Source organism: Ostrea edulis, chromosome 7 (genome assembly GCF_947568905.1).
Source record: "Ostrea edulis chromosome 7, xbOstEdul1.1, whole genome shotgun sequence".
Taxonomy (NCBI): domain Eukaryota; kingdom Metazoa; phylum Mollusca; class Bivalvia; order Ostreida; family Ostreidae; genus Ostrea; species Ostrea edulis.
Genome location: NC_079170.1, coordinates 12745760 through 12767761, shown reverse-complemented (window position 1 = coordinate 12767761; position 22002 = coordinate 12745760). Strand labels below are relative to the sequence as shown.

Sequence of the window (22002 nt, the reverse complement as noted above, 5' to 3'; positions counted from 1 at the left end):
GTATTGATGACCTACACATGCATTTTATTGAATTGTTACACATCCTTCTACACCAGTGGGACGGTGAAGAAATGCTGAACGGTTTTGGAAAGAACAGTTTTGTTTCGGTTACAAATACTGAACGGTTATCAGCGAGAACAGAACGTTTTTTATCGGAAACAAACGCTTTGATATTAGAAATGAACGGTTCTCAATGAGAACGGAGTGCTTTGTCCCGAGATGAGAATATACGCTTTGGCCTTGATTTCCAATTCTGTATTTTGGACACTTTCAATATCTTTTTATTCATACCTAGACATTGCTGGAAAGAGAGATATAACTTGCCAAACTAAAAATTTATTTTGATTTTTTTGAAATGGAAGGAAAGGGAGCGGAAGTGAATTAATACATATAATTACCTACGTACCTTAAATTCCACACGGGGATGTTTACATTTATGCAATGTAATCAGTGTAAATCAACTTTACATTTTGAAAATCAAATTGCGTCATTTCGGGATAGGTCCGATTTCAATATTATAGAATATAACATTACCACTAAACTAATGTAGACTAGATATTTTCAGATATATGTTTTAGACAATGTGCTGACATATAGCTGAGATAATATCATTATTTCCAGACATATAAAGACATCGTAGGTATTAGGTGAAGATTTCCAGGTACATACTAAACATCACCACACTAAAAATGCATTATTGCAACAAACACGAAACTCAAATCACTGCAAATACTAAATATGATTACCAATTGTAAGGATGGTTAAATGTCAATTAAATCTTCAATATTTGCAAACCTTTGCATTCTGACAATGTATCAATTTCTTCTTTTTTCATATTTAACCCCTCGTCTGGCATACTTTTCGACAGGATAGACATGGAGTTATGTCGCCAATTGAAAGTATCAAATATCAAACATTACCAGTATTCTATATGTATTTAAGAAGTATAAAGTAGATTTGAATGCCCAAATCGCTACTTTAAGGAGGAATGCTACACCAGAGAAATTTGACATTGATGAAAACTGCGGGATATGTAAAAATATTTTGAAATTGAAAACTTTCGAATTTACTTGATTTAGTCAACAAATGCAGATTTAGTAGAAAGCACCGTCAACAAATAATTTTAAAACATTTAAAAGCCCTGTAAGAATGAAACCCCCGATCTACAAATCATCAATCGACACGTTAACCTACTGAGCTATTCATCAAGACAATGCAATATGAAGTGAATAGACAAATATTGGTGATTTATATGTTTATCTTTTAAAAGGAAGTCAGCCATTATGATGATGTACAGTACCTCCTGAAACGGAACAGCGCATACTTCATTTGACCTTGACTATGATCCATATTTGGTAATGATTACGCGGACAAATACTAAAAATATAATCGAAGAAGTTTACAAAAAATATGTATTTATTGTCAATTTGAAGAGAAGTATAAAGGAAAAGCTTCAGTGACTGGGAACATAGTGAAATGAAGTTTTGTTTTTCTCCGAATGCTAAACTTTACCAGAAACAAACATTTTCCAAGAGAAAAGTTAAACTTTCCTCAGACACAAACTACGCTGAAAACATCTCTAGCCACATTAACATTCCCAGACAAATGATAAGAAATTGCAAACATATCCTAAACAATCTATAGACAGATGAAAACATATCAAGAAATACTTAACATTAACATTTGTCTAGAGATTGTTTAGGATATGTTTGCAATACCCACGCTTGGCACTTCATACCTGGGGACCTCTTCTACAGTAAAAAATATTAGGCCTGTTATTCCGCTCTGATACTGTTTATGATTCCAGCACTAATCAAATTTCGTCTTAAAATCATTCAAGTCCTTCGCACCCACGACCCAATAAAGTAGACGACTGTTCGAATCAGTGATGACTCTTATTGTGAATGAGTACTTCCTAATGTTCAGGAGGTTGTGTCTTTTTAACAGTTTCAAAATGTGGCCTATAGTTATGTTGTAATTGAAATTCATAGCAGCTTCTCTCTGTCGGCACGGTCTTTCCCAGTCAAGATCTTGTATCCTCACATTATCACCAGTGTGAGAACAACGTTACCCACGTGAGACAGCCATCTGCGATTTTTTCTGTCTCACACTGCTGTGACGTCATTTGTTTGTGACGTCATATATTTTCTATGATTTACGTTACACGTTTATGATTTACGTTACACGGTGAAGTAAAAATAGTTTGCATTGTTATCTTTAAATTTTAATGTATATAGCTTTCTAGTGGACAACCTTGGGTTTTTTAGTTTACACTTAAAGTGTAAACCATTTTTGGGTATGCTCTTTCTGTCTATCTAATTAGTTTTTCCATCGAATTTCAAATGAGGATTTTGATATTTTAGAATTTTCTCAAAGCTCCTAAATGTATACACTAAACTGTAGGTAAAATGTAAGAAAAATAATCCTTCATTACTTACTCATGTGGGATAGGGAAATCCCACCTCTGAAACAAGATTCGCTGTCTAGGACTCGGCAAATCCTCGCCCTAGACCGCGAATCTTGTCCCCTCGGTGGAATTTCCCTATCCCACATTCGTACTAATGAAGGATTTTATTACTCTCACATCATCCCCAGTGTGAGATCAACTTTACCCATGTGAGACAGCCATGTGATTTTTTGTCTCACACTGCTGCGGCGTCATATGATTGTGACGTGATATATTTTCTATGATTTACGTTACACGGTGAAGCAAAAAATATGTTGCATTGTTATCTTTAAATTTTAATGCAGTATAGCTTTCTGGTGTACAGCCTTGGGTTTTATAGTTTGCACTTGTAGTGTATACCATTTTCGGGTATACTCTTTGTGCCTATCTAGCTAGTCTTTGCATCGAGGTTCAAATGAGGATTTTAGTAATTTAGAATTTCTCAAAGCTCCTAAATCTATGCACGAAACTGTAAGTAAAATGTGAGAAAAACAATCTTTCATTATTTACTCGTGTGGGATATGGACATTTCACCTCTGGAACAAGATTCACTGTCTAGGACTCGGCAAAGTGTCGTCCTACACTCGTACTAATGACGGATTATATTACTCTTCAACTTGGATCATATCGCCCCGTTTCCTTCTGTAGTATAGTAATGATGATTTGAGGTGCTGCAGCCTTTCCTTATAGGAAAGATTTTTGACACTGTTGCTTATTTCTCTACCTTTCTTCTAACTTGGTGATAAAATCTACCAACTGCTGTATCTGAAGTACATTTATGTACTCAAATATTCAACGAACTCTCGCTATGTACAATTTTGACGACTGCGCTGGCCCTTGTAGGAAATGTCCTTATGATGACCCCAAAAACTCTGTTGACTTTCCCTACAACATTGTTAAAATGTTCATGAAACGACTGATTCGTGTCCACCAATATACCAACGTCTATTCTGTCTCTGTCATTTCCAGTTCTCTTTGCTGACCACCGTTATCTTCCATGCTGTATGAATGGTTCGGGTTGTTCCGCCGTAGGTGCATTGCACTACATTTACGTGTGTTAAACTTGAGTTACCTCTTGCCTGACCACTCTGACACTGTATCCCCCTGTATTATTGCATCCGAGAGATCATTTATGAAAATTACGAGGAATAAGGGTCCAAGAAAGCTATCGTACGGAATTCCACGTGTGACATCAGGCCACTTAGATTTGCTGCTATGTTGCGAGCGACCTTCTAAGATGTTGATTGTCCTTGCTCTATTGTTGCCTTTGATACCATAACTTCCAATCTTGCTCAGTGATCTCTTGTGTTGAATCTAATCAAGTCTGTTTGAAATTTCGATATCCTGTGTTAAGGGGGTCTCCTCTATACTGTGCACGCTAACAGCTGTGTCATACAGGACCGTCTTCGTAAACCCGTGTTGCTCATCATGAAGATGGATCTAACCTGCTCGTACTCCCACTGTGTCGGTAGATGTCCGGAGTCCAAAAACGTTATATAGATGATGTTGAGGGGTATAGCGATACAAGGTACCAGCCCCGTAAACACTCTTGGATGAAACCCATCTGGACCCAATGATTTGCTAATTTTCAGTTTCTGTAAATACTTTATGATAATTTCTTCCGTGAAATGTGTAGAGCAATTCCTGACTAGAGATCCATCTTCCATTTCTGGAACATACATTGACGAGTTCATTCCTCATTTCAGAGTTCGAAGGTTAAGAATGTTCCATAATTCATCAGGGTGTCCGTGGATAAAAGAAAATATAAATTCGTTGAACCATTGTTATCAGCAAACATCTAGTGAAAATAAATAATCAATATTGAATTGATAAAAAATCAACGTGATTACTTTGAGATCTACATATTCATAGCAATTGTTAGGGTGTTCCTTATTTACTGATTTTGACTATGGATTACTCTGTTTACCTGATTAAGATAAATAGATCTCAAGGCGGCTGTGACGCGTCAACAGGGGATCTTCACTCCATCTAGCCATACACTTTACTTTACACTTTTTATAGGAAATATAAGATTGATTAATTTTTACTAATTTACCACAATGAATGCTTGAAAAAGTTAAACTCCCAATGGCACATTCAGTACATTGATTGTGTATGCAATTTATACATTTGTGTGTGTCATAACATTTCAGAATAATGCTGCATTTGTCATTTAGTCTTTTAGAAATGAAAAGGTAAGGGGGTTGTACTGTTTACACTGTTATTAACGTTCAACCCATCACCTACATTTGTTTTTTTATGTCGGGGTGGCGCTGTAACACAGTGATAGTCAAACTTAATTCTCATCAAAAAGTCAAAAGTTATGCTACGCTGAATTTATCGATAATACAACAAATCACAAATTCTATGATCTTCACCTTTTATAAGTTGATGATCGAAACTATTTTTGAGAAATATCATATGATTTACGAATTCTGTATTTAGTATATGGATGCTTTTACTTATTAGTATATACCCACGTGCTTAGCAAATAAGCATATTCACTGTACTGGTGCTATAAAACAGATATCATCTCGATATCAGTCGTGTATATACTGCTTTGGTGACAGGGAATACAGCGTAGGTACCCGGTTGCGAGAACCCCTATGAAGTTAAGTACGTTATCCAGCTCATTGGACGAACAGGACAGGTTTAATTAGCTCTGCTCTTGACATTAATTGCTAAGCCTAAAAACCAAAAACATGTAGTATGCGGTGTAAATACAATTGTAGATTTAGTGTAGTTGTAGTGCTAAGTATATTTATATGTACATATAGTTTTTGTTGTTTTCTTATTATTCTTTGTTAACATTGGCCGCATTAGGTATCTTTGTCGTTTGTCCTGAAGAGGGACAGGTCGTCCCCGATATTTGACAGTCTGATTGTTCGTGTGGTCATTTTAATTATTCTATTTTTTGTATTGGACCTTATATCCACGTTGTGGATGCAACACTTCGTGGTCATAAGCAATTGCATAAATTCTGTTTAAAAAGTAAAGGTATGGAGCTATAACTATAGAGTACCCAAGCTAGTCGAATTCAAAAAACAATTGACCAAATGGTATAAAATTAGTTTCTGTATTCTAATATATCCATACATAATCAATCTACATTACTAGCAAATTCATCTTGAAATTCTTTATAATCCCAAGATACATGTAAGATATTTAAGGAATGACTTTAATTCTGGGGCAATTTATACGCGTTTAACCTAGTTTACGCTTTATAATCCGCGAAGCGAAGCGTGGATTATAAAAAAGGGTAAACTGACCCAAAATCAGGTTATACTCGTATAACTTGCCTCAGAATTAAATTTATTCCTTATAATTTAATGCAAGAAACAAAGATGCTAACCTTCGTTTATCAAAATGTACATAAACTAGGAAAAATACAAGTCAATTGAGCCGCGCAATGGTTCACTTAGCAACAGCGACACGAAGCGTCTATGTGAAGGTCGCCATCTTTAATCTTCGTTCTACGGAGCCTAGCCATTTATCAAAATATTGTATCGAAGCCGGAAGGTGAGGTTTGTCATGATACAAAATATGTGTAGTCTATGCATGCAATGCGTATTTCGCTGCCCATCAGAGATAGAGATCGACTTTGAAGTCGCTCATCTCCCACAGATTGAGAAAATACGGGAAATTGCATTGTTTGGGCCTCCAAAATAAATCTTCAAATATCCGAAAATGCAAATGTTCCGGCTTTTAACTCTGTAAAGACTGGAAGAGTTGGCGCATGCTCGATATGTAGGGTTGTGTCTTTCGATCGAGCGATAGTTTTTCATCAAAAACTGGGATTATAAAATTCACAATACTCAATAGGTTTTAAAATTACTTTCTTTCACTGTTATGCGAATTTAAAGTGAATAAAGTTGTATATTTGAATGATGTAATCAAAATACACAACAGTGCCTGGCTGATTTGACTGTGAACGATAATCATCATGGTTGATAACCCTAGGAAACGCGCTGCCGAGGAAACGACACGAATAAAGACTCCAGTTTCCATAGATTCTACATTAGATGATTTCCGTGTTAGAGACATAATGCAAGGTATCAACAGCATTTAAAATACTATAGCTAATTTCATGATGCGTCTGGACGGACAGGGACGAGATTAAGATGATTTGACGAAGACAGCGAGGAAGAAAAACGGTATAAATGAAAGACTGGAAAGTGTGCAAAAGCAGGCAAACGATACTTTATATACTATTTCTTAATTACAAGACAGACAGAAAAATATGAAACGTGAAATGAAACGGCTTAGGGATTATCTGATCCGACTGGAATTCCAAGTGAACACGAGGAACAAACATATAATAGAGTTAAAGGTCAAATCCATGGAAAACAACAGAGTTGTTAGTGGGGTTCCAGAGAGGAACCAAGGAAGACAGACCAAAGATAATCTCCCGGAAACCATAAGGAGTGTTCTGTTTTTCTGAGATGGAAATAGAGAGATCAGTAGTCGACAACCTTGGAGTTTTGAAAGTCTTCCGGTTAGGGGAGTATGATCTCCGCAGGAAATTTCCGAGACCAATTTGTGTTCAGCTCACTGACAAATCTCAGAAGGAGGTGATGCTGAACAGTGCTAAAATGTTGAAATCCAATCGCTCAGCCATCAGAGTTGTCCACCAATTACCAAAAGAGATGCGAGAAAAGAGAAAACAACTGTTTGAAATTCAGAAAAAGTATTCAGAACGACAGATAGAGACAAAAGTGAAAGGTGACAAGCTTGTATTTACACAGAGTAACTCCGTTTATCGGGACAAGGTGGACTCCAGACGAATAGGAGACGAAGTGATCACCCCATACGAGGTCAATGTATCGATTTCATCAGGGAAGTCAATTAAAGACAATAGAAATCGATTCCTTGCGCATTCTACATCTGTGGATTCCTTCAAGTCTGTCAGAAAGTCGCTGTTAGAAGTAATGCGATTAGACTCCATTCCGAGTGCCAGTCACAATATCTATGCGTACCGCTTCACGAGTAATGACGGGATCACACGATGGTCAGACGACGACGGTGAACATGGGACAGGACGAGCGCTTTTAGTTACACAAAAATACAATGAAATTGAAATTTCGCTCGTTGTGGTATAACTCGTTCATACTCTTGCAATCCTCGAGCATGTTGTTATGTTCAATATTTGTTTTTGTTTTTTTTAAGTCTTTTTTTCAATTGTTTTTAATTTTTCTATTCTCTTTTCTTTCCTTAGAGATGCATGTACACTGAACAGGACAAAACTCCTGTCTGAACCCAGGCTATCATGGATAAAAACTTAAGTGAAAACAATCTTAGAATACTTACACTAAACTGCCAGGGACTAGGTGACACAAAACATTATAATATTTACTTTTTACAAGACACACTCTTTTCTATTGAAAAAGAAAATATGATAAAAACATAATGGGGATGCAAAGAAAATTAAAGACTATCCAATGTGCAGCTTTTGTGGTGTTCATATCGAAACAATAGAATATCTTTTTTTAATTGCATACAAATAAAGGAGCTATGGTGTGATGATGAACAATGGATTTTAGAACAGTTGTATATCCCTGTATATTTTGACAAGCTCACTGTACTATTTGTTAAATAATGTAATAGACATATGTATGAAATTCAAAACTTGATTTTGCTTTTTTGGCACACCGTTTTTCCCTATAATAGCTCTGGAACTTCATTGTTATTTCGGATTTCAAACATTTCGGTTGAGCATCGCTGAATAGACATCATTTGTCAAAATGCGCATCTGGTACATCAATATTAGTACTGTATAAGTTTTACATTATAGTAAAACAATATATTATTTTTTTGTAAATATCAAAAGAGTTCGCAAGTACATATATATGCTATTAGAAAAATAGTACTTGCTGCTACGAAAATGTAGATATGATGAATATGAAACTCACTGGCAGAGAATATGTGAAAATGTACGATCAGTAAGTAGGTCTATATGTACTCATCAAATAGGTTTATGCTTCTTTTTTCTTTTTTGTGTTTGATCAATAGATATATAATATCTAGATCTAATATACTTATCAAAATATGTTACCAAGAAAATAATACTTATGTAGATATCTCTATCTCTCTCTTTCTCTCTCTCTCTCTCTCTCTCTCTATCTCTCTCTCTCTCTCTCTCTCTCTCTCTCTCTCTCTCTCTCTCTCTCCTGAAAAAGATTTTTACATCATACATATACTTACATGAAAGAATATGGTAAATATGAAATGTAGACAGTATTTGAGTTAAAGTTATTGACTTCGTATTTCAAAATGAATTTAATATGTTGTGAAAATATCCATGTAACCTATTTCATATATGTATGCAACAGTAAATGTGTGAAGTGAAAATTTTGTAAAAAAAAAAAAAAAAAAAAAAAAAAATCTGTGAAACTTCTACTATATGAAAACGTACCCTTGTATTCAACGTTGTGTCTAATACTGAATCCCACACAAGAAAATATGTAAGCAAGTGACAAATCGCGATCCATATATCAATGTGATAAAATGTGACGTATGAATGTTTGTTTGCTTTGTTGAAAGACGGATCAAGTAATGAAAAAAAAAACTTTCCCCAGTGAGAAATATATTTCAAAATGAACAGGGTAATGCTTACTTGGTAAATCATTAATTCGAATATAATATCTTTGTTTTAATCTATTATTCGGCCATACATAAAGAGAAAGATGTTTTACAACAGTGATTTGCGTACAAGTAGATGCTGATATTGACAACGATAAAACAACATATTTATCAGACCGAAATATCCTATTGTACACGTTGACTTTCTATTCCATAGAAGGTTGAAAACAGTGATGCGATGTAAATTTAGAGAGAGAGAAAACAATAGTTCCGGCTTCTGGTTTTCAAGGGGGTGTGACCCCACACCAAACCAGATTATACAAAAATGACTTGCGTTCCTCAATTGGAATTTGACCAATCAGAGACAAGGATACATTAAGAATAAAATTATTCAGAAATGAATTAGGAAAAATTGCTATTGTTTTGGTCGACTTTTAGCTGGGCCTTGCCACTATACGACTGAATTTCTTACCATAATTCATTAAATGAAGTCCATAATAGCTTCAAGTAACTGAAAATTCTAAAACCGTCTGTACTTTCACTTATCTGAGTTTTCACAGCCATTTTGACCGGTGCAACTAACTTACCCAAAGTAACATCAACATTATTAATCGCCAAACGCCTGCGTTATGTGGATTGGACAAAAATATACATGGTAAGACATTCGTATCTTAATAAAGACCTGCTATTAACATAATGTATGTAGTATAATGAATTAATATTGATATAAAAATAGTATTTGAGTCCCTAAATTGTTATAGGTCTTTTCATCCCTTTTGTATTAATAGTTGTCCAGGTTGTGATAAGCGAAAGTACAGACAATTTTAGAATTTTCAGTCACTTAGATTCATTATGGACTTTAGTTCGTGAATTTGGGTAAGAAATTCAACATAGAAATTATATCTAATTCTGCATATTCTATGTAAAAGCTTGTTGCAATGCTTAAACATTCATTCTATTTAGTCGTATAGTCGAAGGACCTAGCAAAAAAGTCGACCAAAATAATGGACGTTTTTGTGAATTCATTTCCGCATATCTTGGGAAGTATACGGAATTCCGGGTTGAACTTTGGTAGTAATGTAAATTGATTATCAACTGAACAACAGGAAAGTATTTTCTCTATAGCTTTGAAAACATTATGTTTCTAACTTGTATATCCTTGTTGTAATCATATTTATGTTTCATTTTTCAAGGCAACAATGGGTAACTTACAGTCAGTTGATAAAGGTAACATCAATTTATTCAGCAAGTTGAAATACATTTCTTTTAGAAACCCTAACAGTCAAATGTAATTGAGGAATGTAAAAATGAGAAAGATAAACAATCTCATTGTTTTTCTAGTCCATTGAATCATTGGATAACGGCATTATTTGGTATCTCCTTTGAATTTAAACAATTAAACTTTACGAAATTCAAAAGCATGATAGCTTAACTGAAATTGTTAGGTTTAGTATCATTTTGTGACGCATTGATCTGTCAACTAAAAGAAAAAATTCCATGCAGGGTCCTTTGACAAACTACAGGATGAGGTGGATCAAATGAACTGGGGCATGCAGATGATTCAAAAGGAAATACATGGTAAAGCCTCAAGTATGCTCTTTATATTTATTCTGTTAAAATAAATCGGCATATCTAAGCATTGGGCTACATATTAAAATTCAAATCAACAATAAAAGGACACAAAAATAACACAAACCAGCAATTACAGATTCCTTTATCTAGGTTTCCTTATTAGTTGTAGGATATTGCTTGTTACAGTTACCCTCCTCATCTCCATTGTTGTACAGTTGATTTCTTCATTTAGGCATTAACGTGTGAAAAAGCTGTTGTATATTTCATATTTATATATATGGTAACATGAAACAAGCAAGTCTGATCCTTTATCATTACAAGATTGACGATAATAATTTTCCGTCACGATATGCTTATCCATCTTGGAGTTTTATGGACCTCACAGTGACATTTATTTATGTATAAATAACTAGATTAGAATCCATAATTGTAATTGGTAAAATAAGAATAGTAAAACAGTTTTTTTTTTACAAACTACACAGGACAGCTATTTTCATTTTCTCAAAATTCTTTCATAAACTTTGCCGATCTAGATAAACATGCACTTGTACATACGCTAGCATATGTATGATCACGTGCTATCCTTTAGGTTCCAATCTATACATGAAGCTCCAATGAACATTTACAAGCTGACTTTTCTCCATAGCATCCGGTTTAGCTTCGCTTAACTATTTCTGCTTGGACCCCATTGACCACGCAATTGTCCACGCAATCAATAGACTGCAAATTTTATATCAATAACTGTTCTGGGGAAGAACAATGTATTTTACAATAGTGAGGACCAACTTGGAATGTACATTGCTATAAACAGCCTCACATGTATCCCCGTGCGTACATACAGCAGTGATTGAACAACGGATACTCTGTTGTTAACTTTGATCATGGTAGGTTAGTATCTTCGTCATTTTTCTGCGAATAATTGTAATTCGATTGTTAAATTGTTGACTTTATAATGCTTGTTTTTGCTGGTGTTTTTTTAATCATTATTTCATTTTGATACTTCTGACCTAAACCAATTGTAGCCTTGGTTTAGAAACGTTGAATTCCTCAATTTATCAAATTACCATCATGATAAAACTGAAATTAAAATATAATGAATAGACGATCTTACACATTGGCAGCACCATGAGACATTAACAAACATTCAAACTAAATGCATGGATTATATGCTTACCGGGGTATTGTTTCTGGTCATGTTGCAAATTTTGCTGTATTCAATAAATGACCCGTCCCACCCAAAGGCCTAACAGAGGATGTCCGAGTGGTAAGGTAGTGGTGGGAATGTGATGTTGGTTAGAACTTGGCATCCATATGATTATTAGTGGGTCTATCTATTCCATGTGTACCTAACGCTCACATACACACAATAAAAAAAACCCACAGGGAATTCGTTTATTAGTAGTGTACGTAATTATAATATTTGTTAAAACGCATTTCTTATAGTGTATTATATTTTTATACCGAAATAATTTTCTACACGCATTTTATCAAATTTAAGAATAATGTGGACAAGGCTTTAATTATTCATATGATGTCATACCACAGTGGATTTTACAATTAAGTAACTATCATAAACATCCAGTATGATGAAATCATCGTGAATATGAAAATACAGAAATTATGTGTCAAAATGCGCACACATTTTTACATGCATAACAATTGTTTGTTGATGTTTTCTTCCAAATATATAAGCAACATTTGGAGCATTTTGACCCAGCTCCCTATGATATCCCACACTTCTGGTGTCTCCAGAGATCTTTGGTTTTTTCTCTTAATTTTGTATTTTTCCTATAATTTTCCAGATCTTTTTAATCTTCATTTTTTCAATCCAGCTGCATTGTTAAATCATTGTTCATTATACTTCATGATTTATCATTGTTTCCACTAGACAACGAACAGATTATAGCCGAAAAAGACGAGGCTATAAAGAAGCTTCGAGAACAAATGAACAGTAAGTCTCTATTACCATTCTAGGGGGATTCACAATGGGTTCATTCAGCTGAAGAACAATTGTGAAATCACAGTAAAGTTCATCATAATCTAAGTCTTGTCGTTGTTTTATAGTCAATTATAAGCCTAACATACATACAAATCAATCATATTGATAGGCTTAATGAAATCTATGTTTCAATAAGCAGATACTTTCAAAATATGTAGTAGTGTTGATTAAAAGAATTTCTCAATGAAAGATGAAGATAATTAACAGTGATAAATCTTACAACTCTTATAAGCAATACAAAATAGGTAGTTGGGCAAACACCGACCCCTGGATACATCAGATGTGGGATCAGGTGCCTAGGAGGAATAAGCATTCCCCGTCGACCGATCACACCCGCCGTGAGCCCTATATCCTGATCAGATAAACAGAGTTATCCGTAGTCAAAATCAGTGTGTTAAGAACGACCTAACAGCCGGTATGAAACACGTCAGGCAGCATTTGAACCAATGATAGGTTGTATTGACGAACTAGGTCTTTATAACGACCATATAACTTGCCAAATGCTGGTTTTCAATGGAGACTGTTGAAATCCCTGTACACATGTACCATCAAGTTGTTTGTCAGTAACTTGTCTGAATTTATGTTTTCTTAGGGGTGAATTGTCCCAAAAAGGGGGCGAGATGTTTTGGCGGCGAGGTGTCTTCATACACTGACATAATGCTCACGGCGGGTTTGACTGATCAACAGGTGATGCTTATCTTATTAGGTACCTGCTAACTGGGACAAATCGATGTTATATACTCGTATATTCTTGACTTGCTAGATTCATACAAATATTTTAGTGATGTTTTGAATTGAATCTAAATTCTACTCTCAACATAATATTATGAAGATCAATGTATTAGATTGCTTGTAGGAGATTAATCACTGTTCGTTATCTTCACCTTTCATTAGATCAATTAGATATATTCCAGAATTTTACTGTATTTTTAATATATGGTCATGGAGTGGGTCTTCTCAGACTACGTAACTAATGTTAATGAGGAACTCCAGCAATCTTTTAACTCCCATTCCGGAGAACGTCTGCATAGAATCAGAATCATTTTACAAAGAAGTTATTATAACTGATCTAAACACGGGAATATTTCAGAGTTCCATCTTTATTGACGAAGAAGATGTGTATACTATTAAAAGCCTAATCTGAATTTATTGTCAAAAATGATAAAGTGTTGAAAAGATGCTGTTGAAGTTGTGGGGGATATGTGGTTTCAAATCTCAAAGTAATATTTTGAGAATACTTAGATATTTTATTGAAAGCATGCATTAACGGCAAACTGACAACTCAACTGCATGACAAACGGGATGATTTCAGCTTCGTCATCTTCCCATATTTATGTAGCAATATCCCATTGTCCCCTGCATGTGGTGTTTATTTCTCTCAACTGATTCGATATGCAAGAGCTTGTTTTCTGTATAGTCAGTTTTACCGCCCTCAAGACAACTCGCCCCTCCCCTTTTGGGACAACTCGCCCCCTCTCTTAAAATAACTTTCCCTTCATATCATACATGTTTACAATTTGTAGTTTTCGTCTAAATCCAAGAGGTGTAATAGCAAAAATTAATAAATTTCTTATAGATTGTATATACATCACAGACAAAAAGACATGTTCACACCGAACTTCGTGTCTCTTTATGGAAAACGAAATATTTTAGTGAAAATCCACTGTTTGAGTTCAAATTCATCATCACTTTTATGTACATGTACATGTAAAATATATCATTTCAGGGGAAGCAAGTAAGCGTTTGGTAGGGGGAATATTAGCTTGGTCTACGACTGACGTAGTATAATTATCCATAATATGTGACTGTTGTTAAACCTAATTGTCTGATTTTCCCCAAACTGCTATCAATTTACTTCAAACGTTTAAGTAATCATCATCAGAGTATTCTTCACTTTGAAATCGCTGCATGAAAAGAATCAGTGAAGCAAAGCGATATAAATTTTCTAACATGTGGTTTTATGATTTTTCAACGGGAATGAGTTGAAAAACACATTAGAAGATACTTACATGTATCAGAATATTCATGTTCTCATTTACACTTAAGTATACTATATCGATAAAACACACACCCACCTCCCAAACTCCCCCAAAAAATGTTCTCAGTATTGGAAACCGTTAATCAATTACCTGAATATCAGTAGAAATAATTGTCCTTGTCTAATGAATTATGACAAATATCATGAAATAAAAAGACGTATCTTTATAGGGTTAAAAGTGTACATTTTTTTTATAATTACGGGGCAACATGTCTTGAGAGGGGGCGAGTTGTCTTGAGAGGGGGCGAGTTGTCTTGAGAAGGGGGAGAGTTGTCCTAAGTGCGAGTTGTCTTAGGGGCGAATTATCCAGCATTAGTTATATGTGACCGGTCAACAGGGGATGCTTACTCCTCCTAGGCACCTGATTCAACCTATGGTGTATCTAGGGGTTCGTGTTTGCCCAACTATTTTCTATTGCTTGTAGGAGTTATGAGATTGATCATTGTTCGTTATCTTCACCTTTCATAAATATGCATATGTCTACCTTTGCAGTTAAATTGGTTAGAATATTTCCAGTCCTAAATGGAATTGCATGAAATCTATGAATTACAGGAAAAGCATCTGATTTTGATTAACTATAGAATAAGAAACTAAAAAACTCTTTTGTTTAACACAGCGAATATGATATGATCGTCCACGCATTTGCTTTAGTGCCCTTCCTCAAATATACACTAAAACGACATTTAGAATGCTATGATTTTAGGGCTAGGTATTTTATACACAAAGCAATATGCATTACTGTAGTTGTTGATAATTTTAGCGTGAGAGATTGGGGACTAGCAGAGTCCTTGTTTGTTTGGTCGGAGGTTCGTAGTCTTTATAAGTCCATATATCCGCCATGGTTGCTGATTTTACAGGAAATTTTATTCTGTTATCTCTTTAACATTTATAAATATTCTTTCTCTGCTAACCATGAAAGCGCACTCCCCAAATGTCAGCATGTTTAGAATAATATGATGCAGATAAGTTTTTTCTGACTTTACAAAACAAACGGGCATGGGACTGGACCATATCCATACTTTCTTATTCTAAAGAAATATTCAACTCAATAAAGATACCTGTAATGTTTTGCAATAGTGTAATAAGTAAGGATAGACAGATAGATAGATAGATAGATAGATAGATAGACAGATAGATGAATAGATATATATATATACATGTATAGATAAATAGAAAAAAAGATAGATAGATAGATAGATAGATACTGGGATAGATAGATAGATAGATAGATATATAGATAGATAGATAGATAAATAGATAGATATATAGATAGATAGATAGATAGATAGATAGATAGATAGATAGATAGATAGATAGATGGATGGATGGATGGATAGATGGATAGATATATAGATACATGTAGATAGATGCGTGTGTGTCTGTGTGTATTTCATTTTGGAAATTTATTATAGATATCGAGGCGTCTTGAAACTTATTTATTACTATAGTGTTTTTCAGTGATTTTCATTTCAACATTTAAGACCTAAACGGTCCTCATTGATTAACAATCTACTAAAGAAGACATGGATATCTATTGATTTCATACAATGATTAGTGACAAAAACAGACAAAAGTAGTTAGTGCTGATACCAATATCAAAAACTAAATTACAAGTACAAAAGGTCAATTTTAGCACACTACAGATCAATAGCAAACACTATATCTTCTTTTGATAACCCTTTCAATGTAGAAACTTCAATTGTACTTACAACTTAATGTAGAAAACTCATGTAGAACCTCGTTAGATATATTAGTCTGTATTAACAATTGCGGCAATTTTGTTTGAAATAGAGAAATAATGAGAGGTATAGAGATACTACTGTTCAGCGTTAAGTGATATACATGTCCATTAATGAGTGATATATACTTTTCAGCTCGTGTAGTCGTTGCAGTATTGGTGGGTGGTGGAACACTCCTGCTTGCTTATTTGATAAAAAGTAAGATACCAGTATTTTGTGTGTAGCTTATCAAAACTTCTGATATGACTAAGTATTATTGCTGAAGAGATTACTTTGTTCTTGATCTTTCCAATTTTAAACATGATCACATTTCTGTGTTCTATCGCCAATATAGAATGAATACTCTCTAAAAGGATATTGCGTATTTGGCTCTAAACTCGAAACCAACGAATACACAAATGCAATCTTTAACACAAGAGAGCAACTATTCGTAGTCTGATTGAAGGGTGCTACATGTAATTAAGTCGTGCATAAACTGTGAAATACATAATCTCACTGGCGCGAACTTTTTTTTTCTTTTTTGTTTTGAAAATAATGTCAAGTTTCCAATGGGTATTTTATTTCTCGCTACATGTAAGTCAATATGTGTATTTGTTCCTCAGAAGATTAGAAAGCATCGACGATAAATTTATTATTCTACTTTATATTCTTATATCTTTTAGGTGAATGCGTAAGATGACAATTTTGAAATATGTGTTATTTCTAATAAAAATGGTTTAGAAAATGGGAATAGGTTATAGAAATATAGATTTCATGTGTTACACAAATTGCTTTCATTTCAATTTTAACTGGGTATAATTGACGGATTTTAAAATATATTTAGGAACAGGACTCTCCAAATATATTGCATAGGTCGTCATGCTTGTAATTCCAAATAGCATTTGTTTTCACATGATGCAAACAAGGATCGATTCAAATAGGAATTTTGCACATATTTGTGTGCAACTATAGCTATTATTCTTCAGATTGCACATCGTTCCAGCTTTAATTTTCAGGAGATTTCATATACTGTGAAGACATATAAAGAGCTATTGACAACAGTTATTTTCCTTGGCAATAGGGAATTCCTAAGAAAATCAATGCATTCCAATTTTCTCTTCGTATTTACCAAAAAGGAATGTAACATATATTAAAATCTTTATGCATCAGTTATATATCTATGTAATAAAATGTATTCTGTTGTAATCACATAATCAGTTTCATATGAATATCTACATTGACGACAATGCATGATATAATACAATTTGATAAATGAATAAAAAGTTAACCAATGAAGAAATTAAACATCGAATTGAAATATATTTTAGTTAGCTTATAATGTGTGTAAATTAACGTTTTGCATTTTGCAGAAAAGTTCTTTACAAGTGAGGTTGTAAAAGGCAGTGATGAGAATTCTTGTATGTATACTTTTTCTCAGTCAATCCATTTATTACTGATTAGAATATAATATACATCATACAGTCTCGATTGAAGTCAGCATTTCGCAAATTATATGGTCGTTATAACGATCTAGTTCGTCAATACAACCTCGCATTGGGTCACATGCTGTCTGACGTGTTTCATACCGATTGTTAAGCCGTTCTTGGCACACTGATTTTGACTGCGGATAACTCCGTTTACCTGATTAGGATATGGGGCTCACGACGGGTGTGACCGGTCAACAGGGGATGCTTACTCCTCCTAGGCACCTGATCCCACCTCTGGTGTGTCCAGGGGTCCGTGTTTGCCCAACTATCCATTTTGTATTGCTTGTAGGAGTTATGCGATTGATCACTGTTCGTTATCTTCACCTTACATCATGATAATAATAATAATGATTGATTGGTTTTATATAGCGCCTTTTCCAGCGTATGATGCTCAAAGCGCTTTACAATAATCAATGTACATTATTACCCCGGCAGACCTTATATCAATCTAGAACTTTTCCAGCCTCCTAGGAAGCATACAGTGCAAGCTGCCATTACAAGCGCTAGAGCATTAACATTCTAACAATATCTTTCACTGTTTATTGCCAGGTACATGTAGAATACATGTAGAATAATAGTCATGAATGCAATACTTGTTCCACGTCAACATTTGTGTATGGTTCTGAGTTGGCAAAGATATTATTTACTCGATTCTTACTAAAATTTAGCTTGTAAATACCTCATCAGCATATCACATTTATATGTATTATATAGAATTATGATAATAATATGTTAAGAGGGGGGGGGGGACAAGACAATGTTGTGGGCGATGACTTTGTTATGGACAACGCAGTAATTCCGTGTTTACCTCTCCGCATCTTTAGTATTTGTTTCCTTACATGAATATGGACTTAGCTCGCATTTGAAAGGTTGTATATGTAACATTGTCATGATAGTTTTGTATGGTAGTACAATGTACAGTAGTACAATGACAATTTAAATACCATTGGTCCCAATAGCCTACATAGTGATTCGGGTATCACGGGTTCAATTCTCATCCCTGTACAACACCATACGTAATATTCACTAATAGTGACACTTCATACGACATGCCTCCGGCATGAAAAGTGAAAGTCATGGGTCTTTCTGATATGACGTGTCACGGGAGGTATTGGTACTATTAAAAATCCCCACTGTTACGTCTGTGTGCTCCATACAGAGTTCAGAATTTGTTATATTACACCTGAAGAATGTGACGTCTCTAAATATGTGAAACATTTTCTAAAAGCAAACTAAATCATCTTAGAAGGCTCCCTAATGCAAGGTGAAGATAACAAACAGTGATCAATCTCATAATTCCTACAAGCAATACAAAATAGATAGTTGGGCAAACACGGACCCCTGGACACACCAGAGGTGGGATCAGGTGCCTAGGAGGAGTAAGCATCCCCTGTTGACCGGTCACACCCGCCGTGAGCCCCATATCCTGATCAGGTAAACGGAGTTATCCGCAGTCAAAATCAGTGTGCCAAGAACGGCTTAACAATCGGTATGAAACACGTCAGACAGCATTTGACTAATAAAAGATGAAGATGCACGATAATCTGAAATTAAATTCTTACTTTCTAATATATACTGACACGAAAAAGAAATGCACACCCAATTGTTGGTCATACTTCTACCATTCATTCAAATAAGCCATTTTAATTTTTAGAAATCATAGATGATCTTGGATAACACAATGAATTCAAAGATAGTCATTAATTTTCTTACTTCAATAACGAAATGACTTCCTTTAGCGCGCGTGCGCGCGTGCGTGCGTGCGTGCGTGCGTGCGTGTGTGTGTGTGTTACTTGCAAAGTAGTGGTCTCGTTCAGAATAAAACACGTTTTTATTGCTCCACATTACACTCGATAATTTCACTATGTATATATACTGTTTTTTAGTCTTATAGCTTATTGATTGTGCTAGTGTCTCAAACAATATATATTTCTTAGCATTATCTTTTCATAGAAATAGTACATATATTTGCAATAGGGTTTACTTAAATATATATACATTGAAATCTATGTTAGCTTTGTATCCTGAACCATGGCGCACAATCCATCCAAGAGCGACTAGCATTTCACAGGTAATTTTGTAATTAATAATATGCATGCATGTTATTATAACTAATTAATTTTTTAATTAACTACGTAAATGAAAGGTGAAAATAACGAATAGTAATCACATGATAATGCAATCCTTTCCACTTTTTATCCCACATTTTTTTCTTTATTGTAAAAATCCAGTTTGTAATTTACATGTCCAGAAATTATTATGTGACTTGCTAGTAGCCGTGTTTCGAGTTCTTCCGGAACACAGTGTTTATTTTGTGTTTAGCCACGCCGCTTCAGAAATGTTCCACGGGGTTGCTTCCGGTTTATCGTTGTTTGTTTACCAACGGTCAACACTTCGTATATTAGGCCTAGTAGGGGGCAGATAGCACCCTACTAGGCCTAATACGATCATCATGATATTGAAATGCACATGTAATAGTTTGGGGTGTATGCGATGCATATTTGTTGATGATACTTTGATAAGCTACTATTGATCTTCGGAATACAACGGAAGACTTCGTCAAGAACAGAAGAACTCCAAGAACCTGCTGTCTATTAATAGGAGGAGGGAAATAAAAAGAACGTATTAGACTCAGTAAAACCTGTCAAACAGATAAAATAAAAATTATAACGAAATTTTATATATGATTTAACAAAACACAATGTGCTTCATAAAGGAGATATTAGGTCCAGTACTGTCTATATAAAATACAATTTACGTTACCAAATCAGGATTGAAATGGGCATAAACATGTAACATATATAATTATTGATATAAGACATAAGTAATGACAATACACAGTGAAGAGTAATATAACACTATAGGTATTTGAAATAGCTTTATTACCAACATAAGCTAGTTTAGGTTCAATTTGATTGGGTTTCTTCTTAAGTGCAATGGTATAGTCATGATATAACCATACGTGGGTGGGGATAAAATTATCTACTTTTTGGTATAGTCAATATGCTGTCTAATTTGAAAATAAATATTTATGTGTCAAAATTAAGTCTTTGTAGTTTGATTTCTAATAGTATACTCATGTAATTGGATTCTTTTAGCATGATTATTGATTCTTTGTCGTCATTTTATTGACTTTTTACAACCCAGTAAGTATTTGTGATCACTGATATTCATATCACTAAACAAAATATATATCTGATCATGCTTAAAGTAGCATTATTCCTTTCAGCAATACCATTTCAATTATTTGCACATAGACTGGACCAGCACAATATCTATGATTAACTATGTATATCAGCATATACTTCTCAAAGCTTCAACACACACAAGGTAGTGGACAGTTATCAATACACAAGAATTTCTCTTTTCATGAAAATTCATAAAATGTCATATGATCTATAACTGGAATTGTGTTGTGGTTAGTTCAAAGTTTATATATATTGTTGTGTGTCATTACACTTTAATTTAATCAAAACTAGTTTAATGGAGCTATTTGAAATAGCTTTATCAAATCATATAGCTAAACATAGAGATTTTGCTGGGCCTGATAGATGTAGCAATATAGAGGAAATTCATCAACAGTTTGGAAAAGGTGAATTGACTTCAATACTTATGAACAAAATTGAAACAAGAAAAAAAAGAAATTAGGACGAACCTTTTGTGTTCATTTAAAACATGTTGGGAAGATTTTGAAGTCTGTTTGATAGATTATTCATGTTTAAAAGTGCTCAAATGACTCTTGTGATGAAATATTAACATTTTTGCCGATTAATGTCAGAACTCTAAATGCAAGCAAGCTCCCATGACTCTCATGATGTAAAACTTATACGTTACCAATTTTGATGCAGCAGATGTACATTTCGAAAAATTAATGTCTCTTCAGTGATGCTCAACTGCCATTTTTGAAATCCGAAATAACAACAAACGTGTAAGAGCTATTCTATGGAAAAACAGAGTGCCAAAAAGTTGAGGCAAATTCGTCCAGGAATAAGAGTTATACATGAGGGAGATAATCCTTAATTTTGAAATGAATGTCTATATTTACCACAGCAATTAAATATACATCCGTATTTTCAAGCTAGTAACAAAGTACGTAGCTGTTGGGCTACAGAGACCCTCAGGGACTAACAATCCACCAGCAGAGGCCTCGACCCAGGGTCATG

The 22002-nt window shown here is 34.4% G+C and overlaps 2 protein-coding genes across 8 annotated transcripts in view; both read left to right on the top strand.

Annotated features, from left to right (window-relative positions):
• The window catches only part of LOC125654241 (interferon-induced protein 44-like), a 45829-nt gene that overhangs the window by 9357 nt on the left and 14470 nt on the right, over positions 1-22002 (top strand). For 3 of the 7 annotated variants that reach the window (XM_056143351.1, XM_048884100.2, XM_056143348.1), the window contains 6 exons: positions 10219-10252; positions 10529-10615; positions 12486-12548; positions 16509-16571; positions 17723-17770; positions 19855-19910. In XM_056143351.1, coding sequence (XP_055999326.1) covers positions 10225-10252; positions 10529-10615; positions 12486-12548; positions 16509-16571; positions 17723-17770; positions 19855-19910 — 345 coding nt within the window. In that variant the 5' untranslated portion in view covers positions 10219-10224. Of the gene's footprint in view, positions 1-1270; positions 1356-10218; positions 10253-10528; positions 10616-12485; positions 12549-16508; positions 16572-17722; positions 17771-19854; positions 19911-22002 lie in introns of all 7 variants that reach the window. The other 4 variants (XM_048884102.2, XM_056143350.1, XM_048884105.2 and 1 more) reach the window with 3 other exon arrangements.
• On the top strand, positions 6889-8207 carry LOC125656717 (protein IMPACT homolog). The gene has a single exon (XM_048887308.2). The coding sequence runs from the start codon at positions 6889-6891 to the stop codon at positions 7543-7545; it is 657 nt and encodes a 218-aa protein (XP_048743265.2). The 3' UTR covers positions 7546-8207.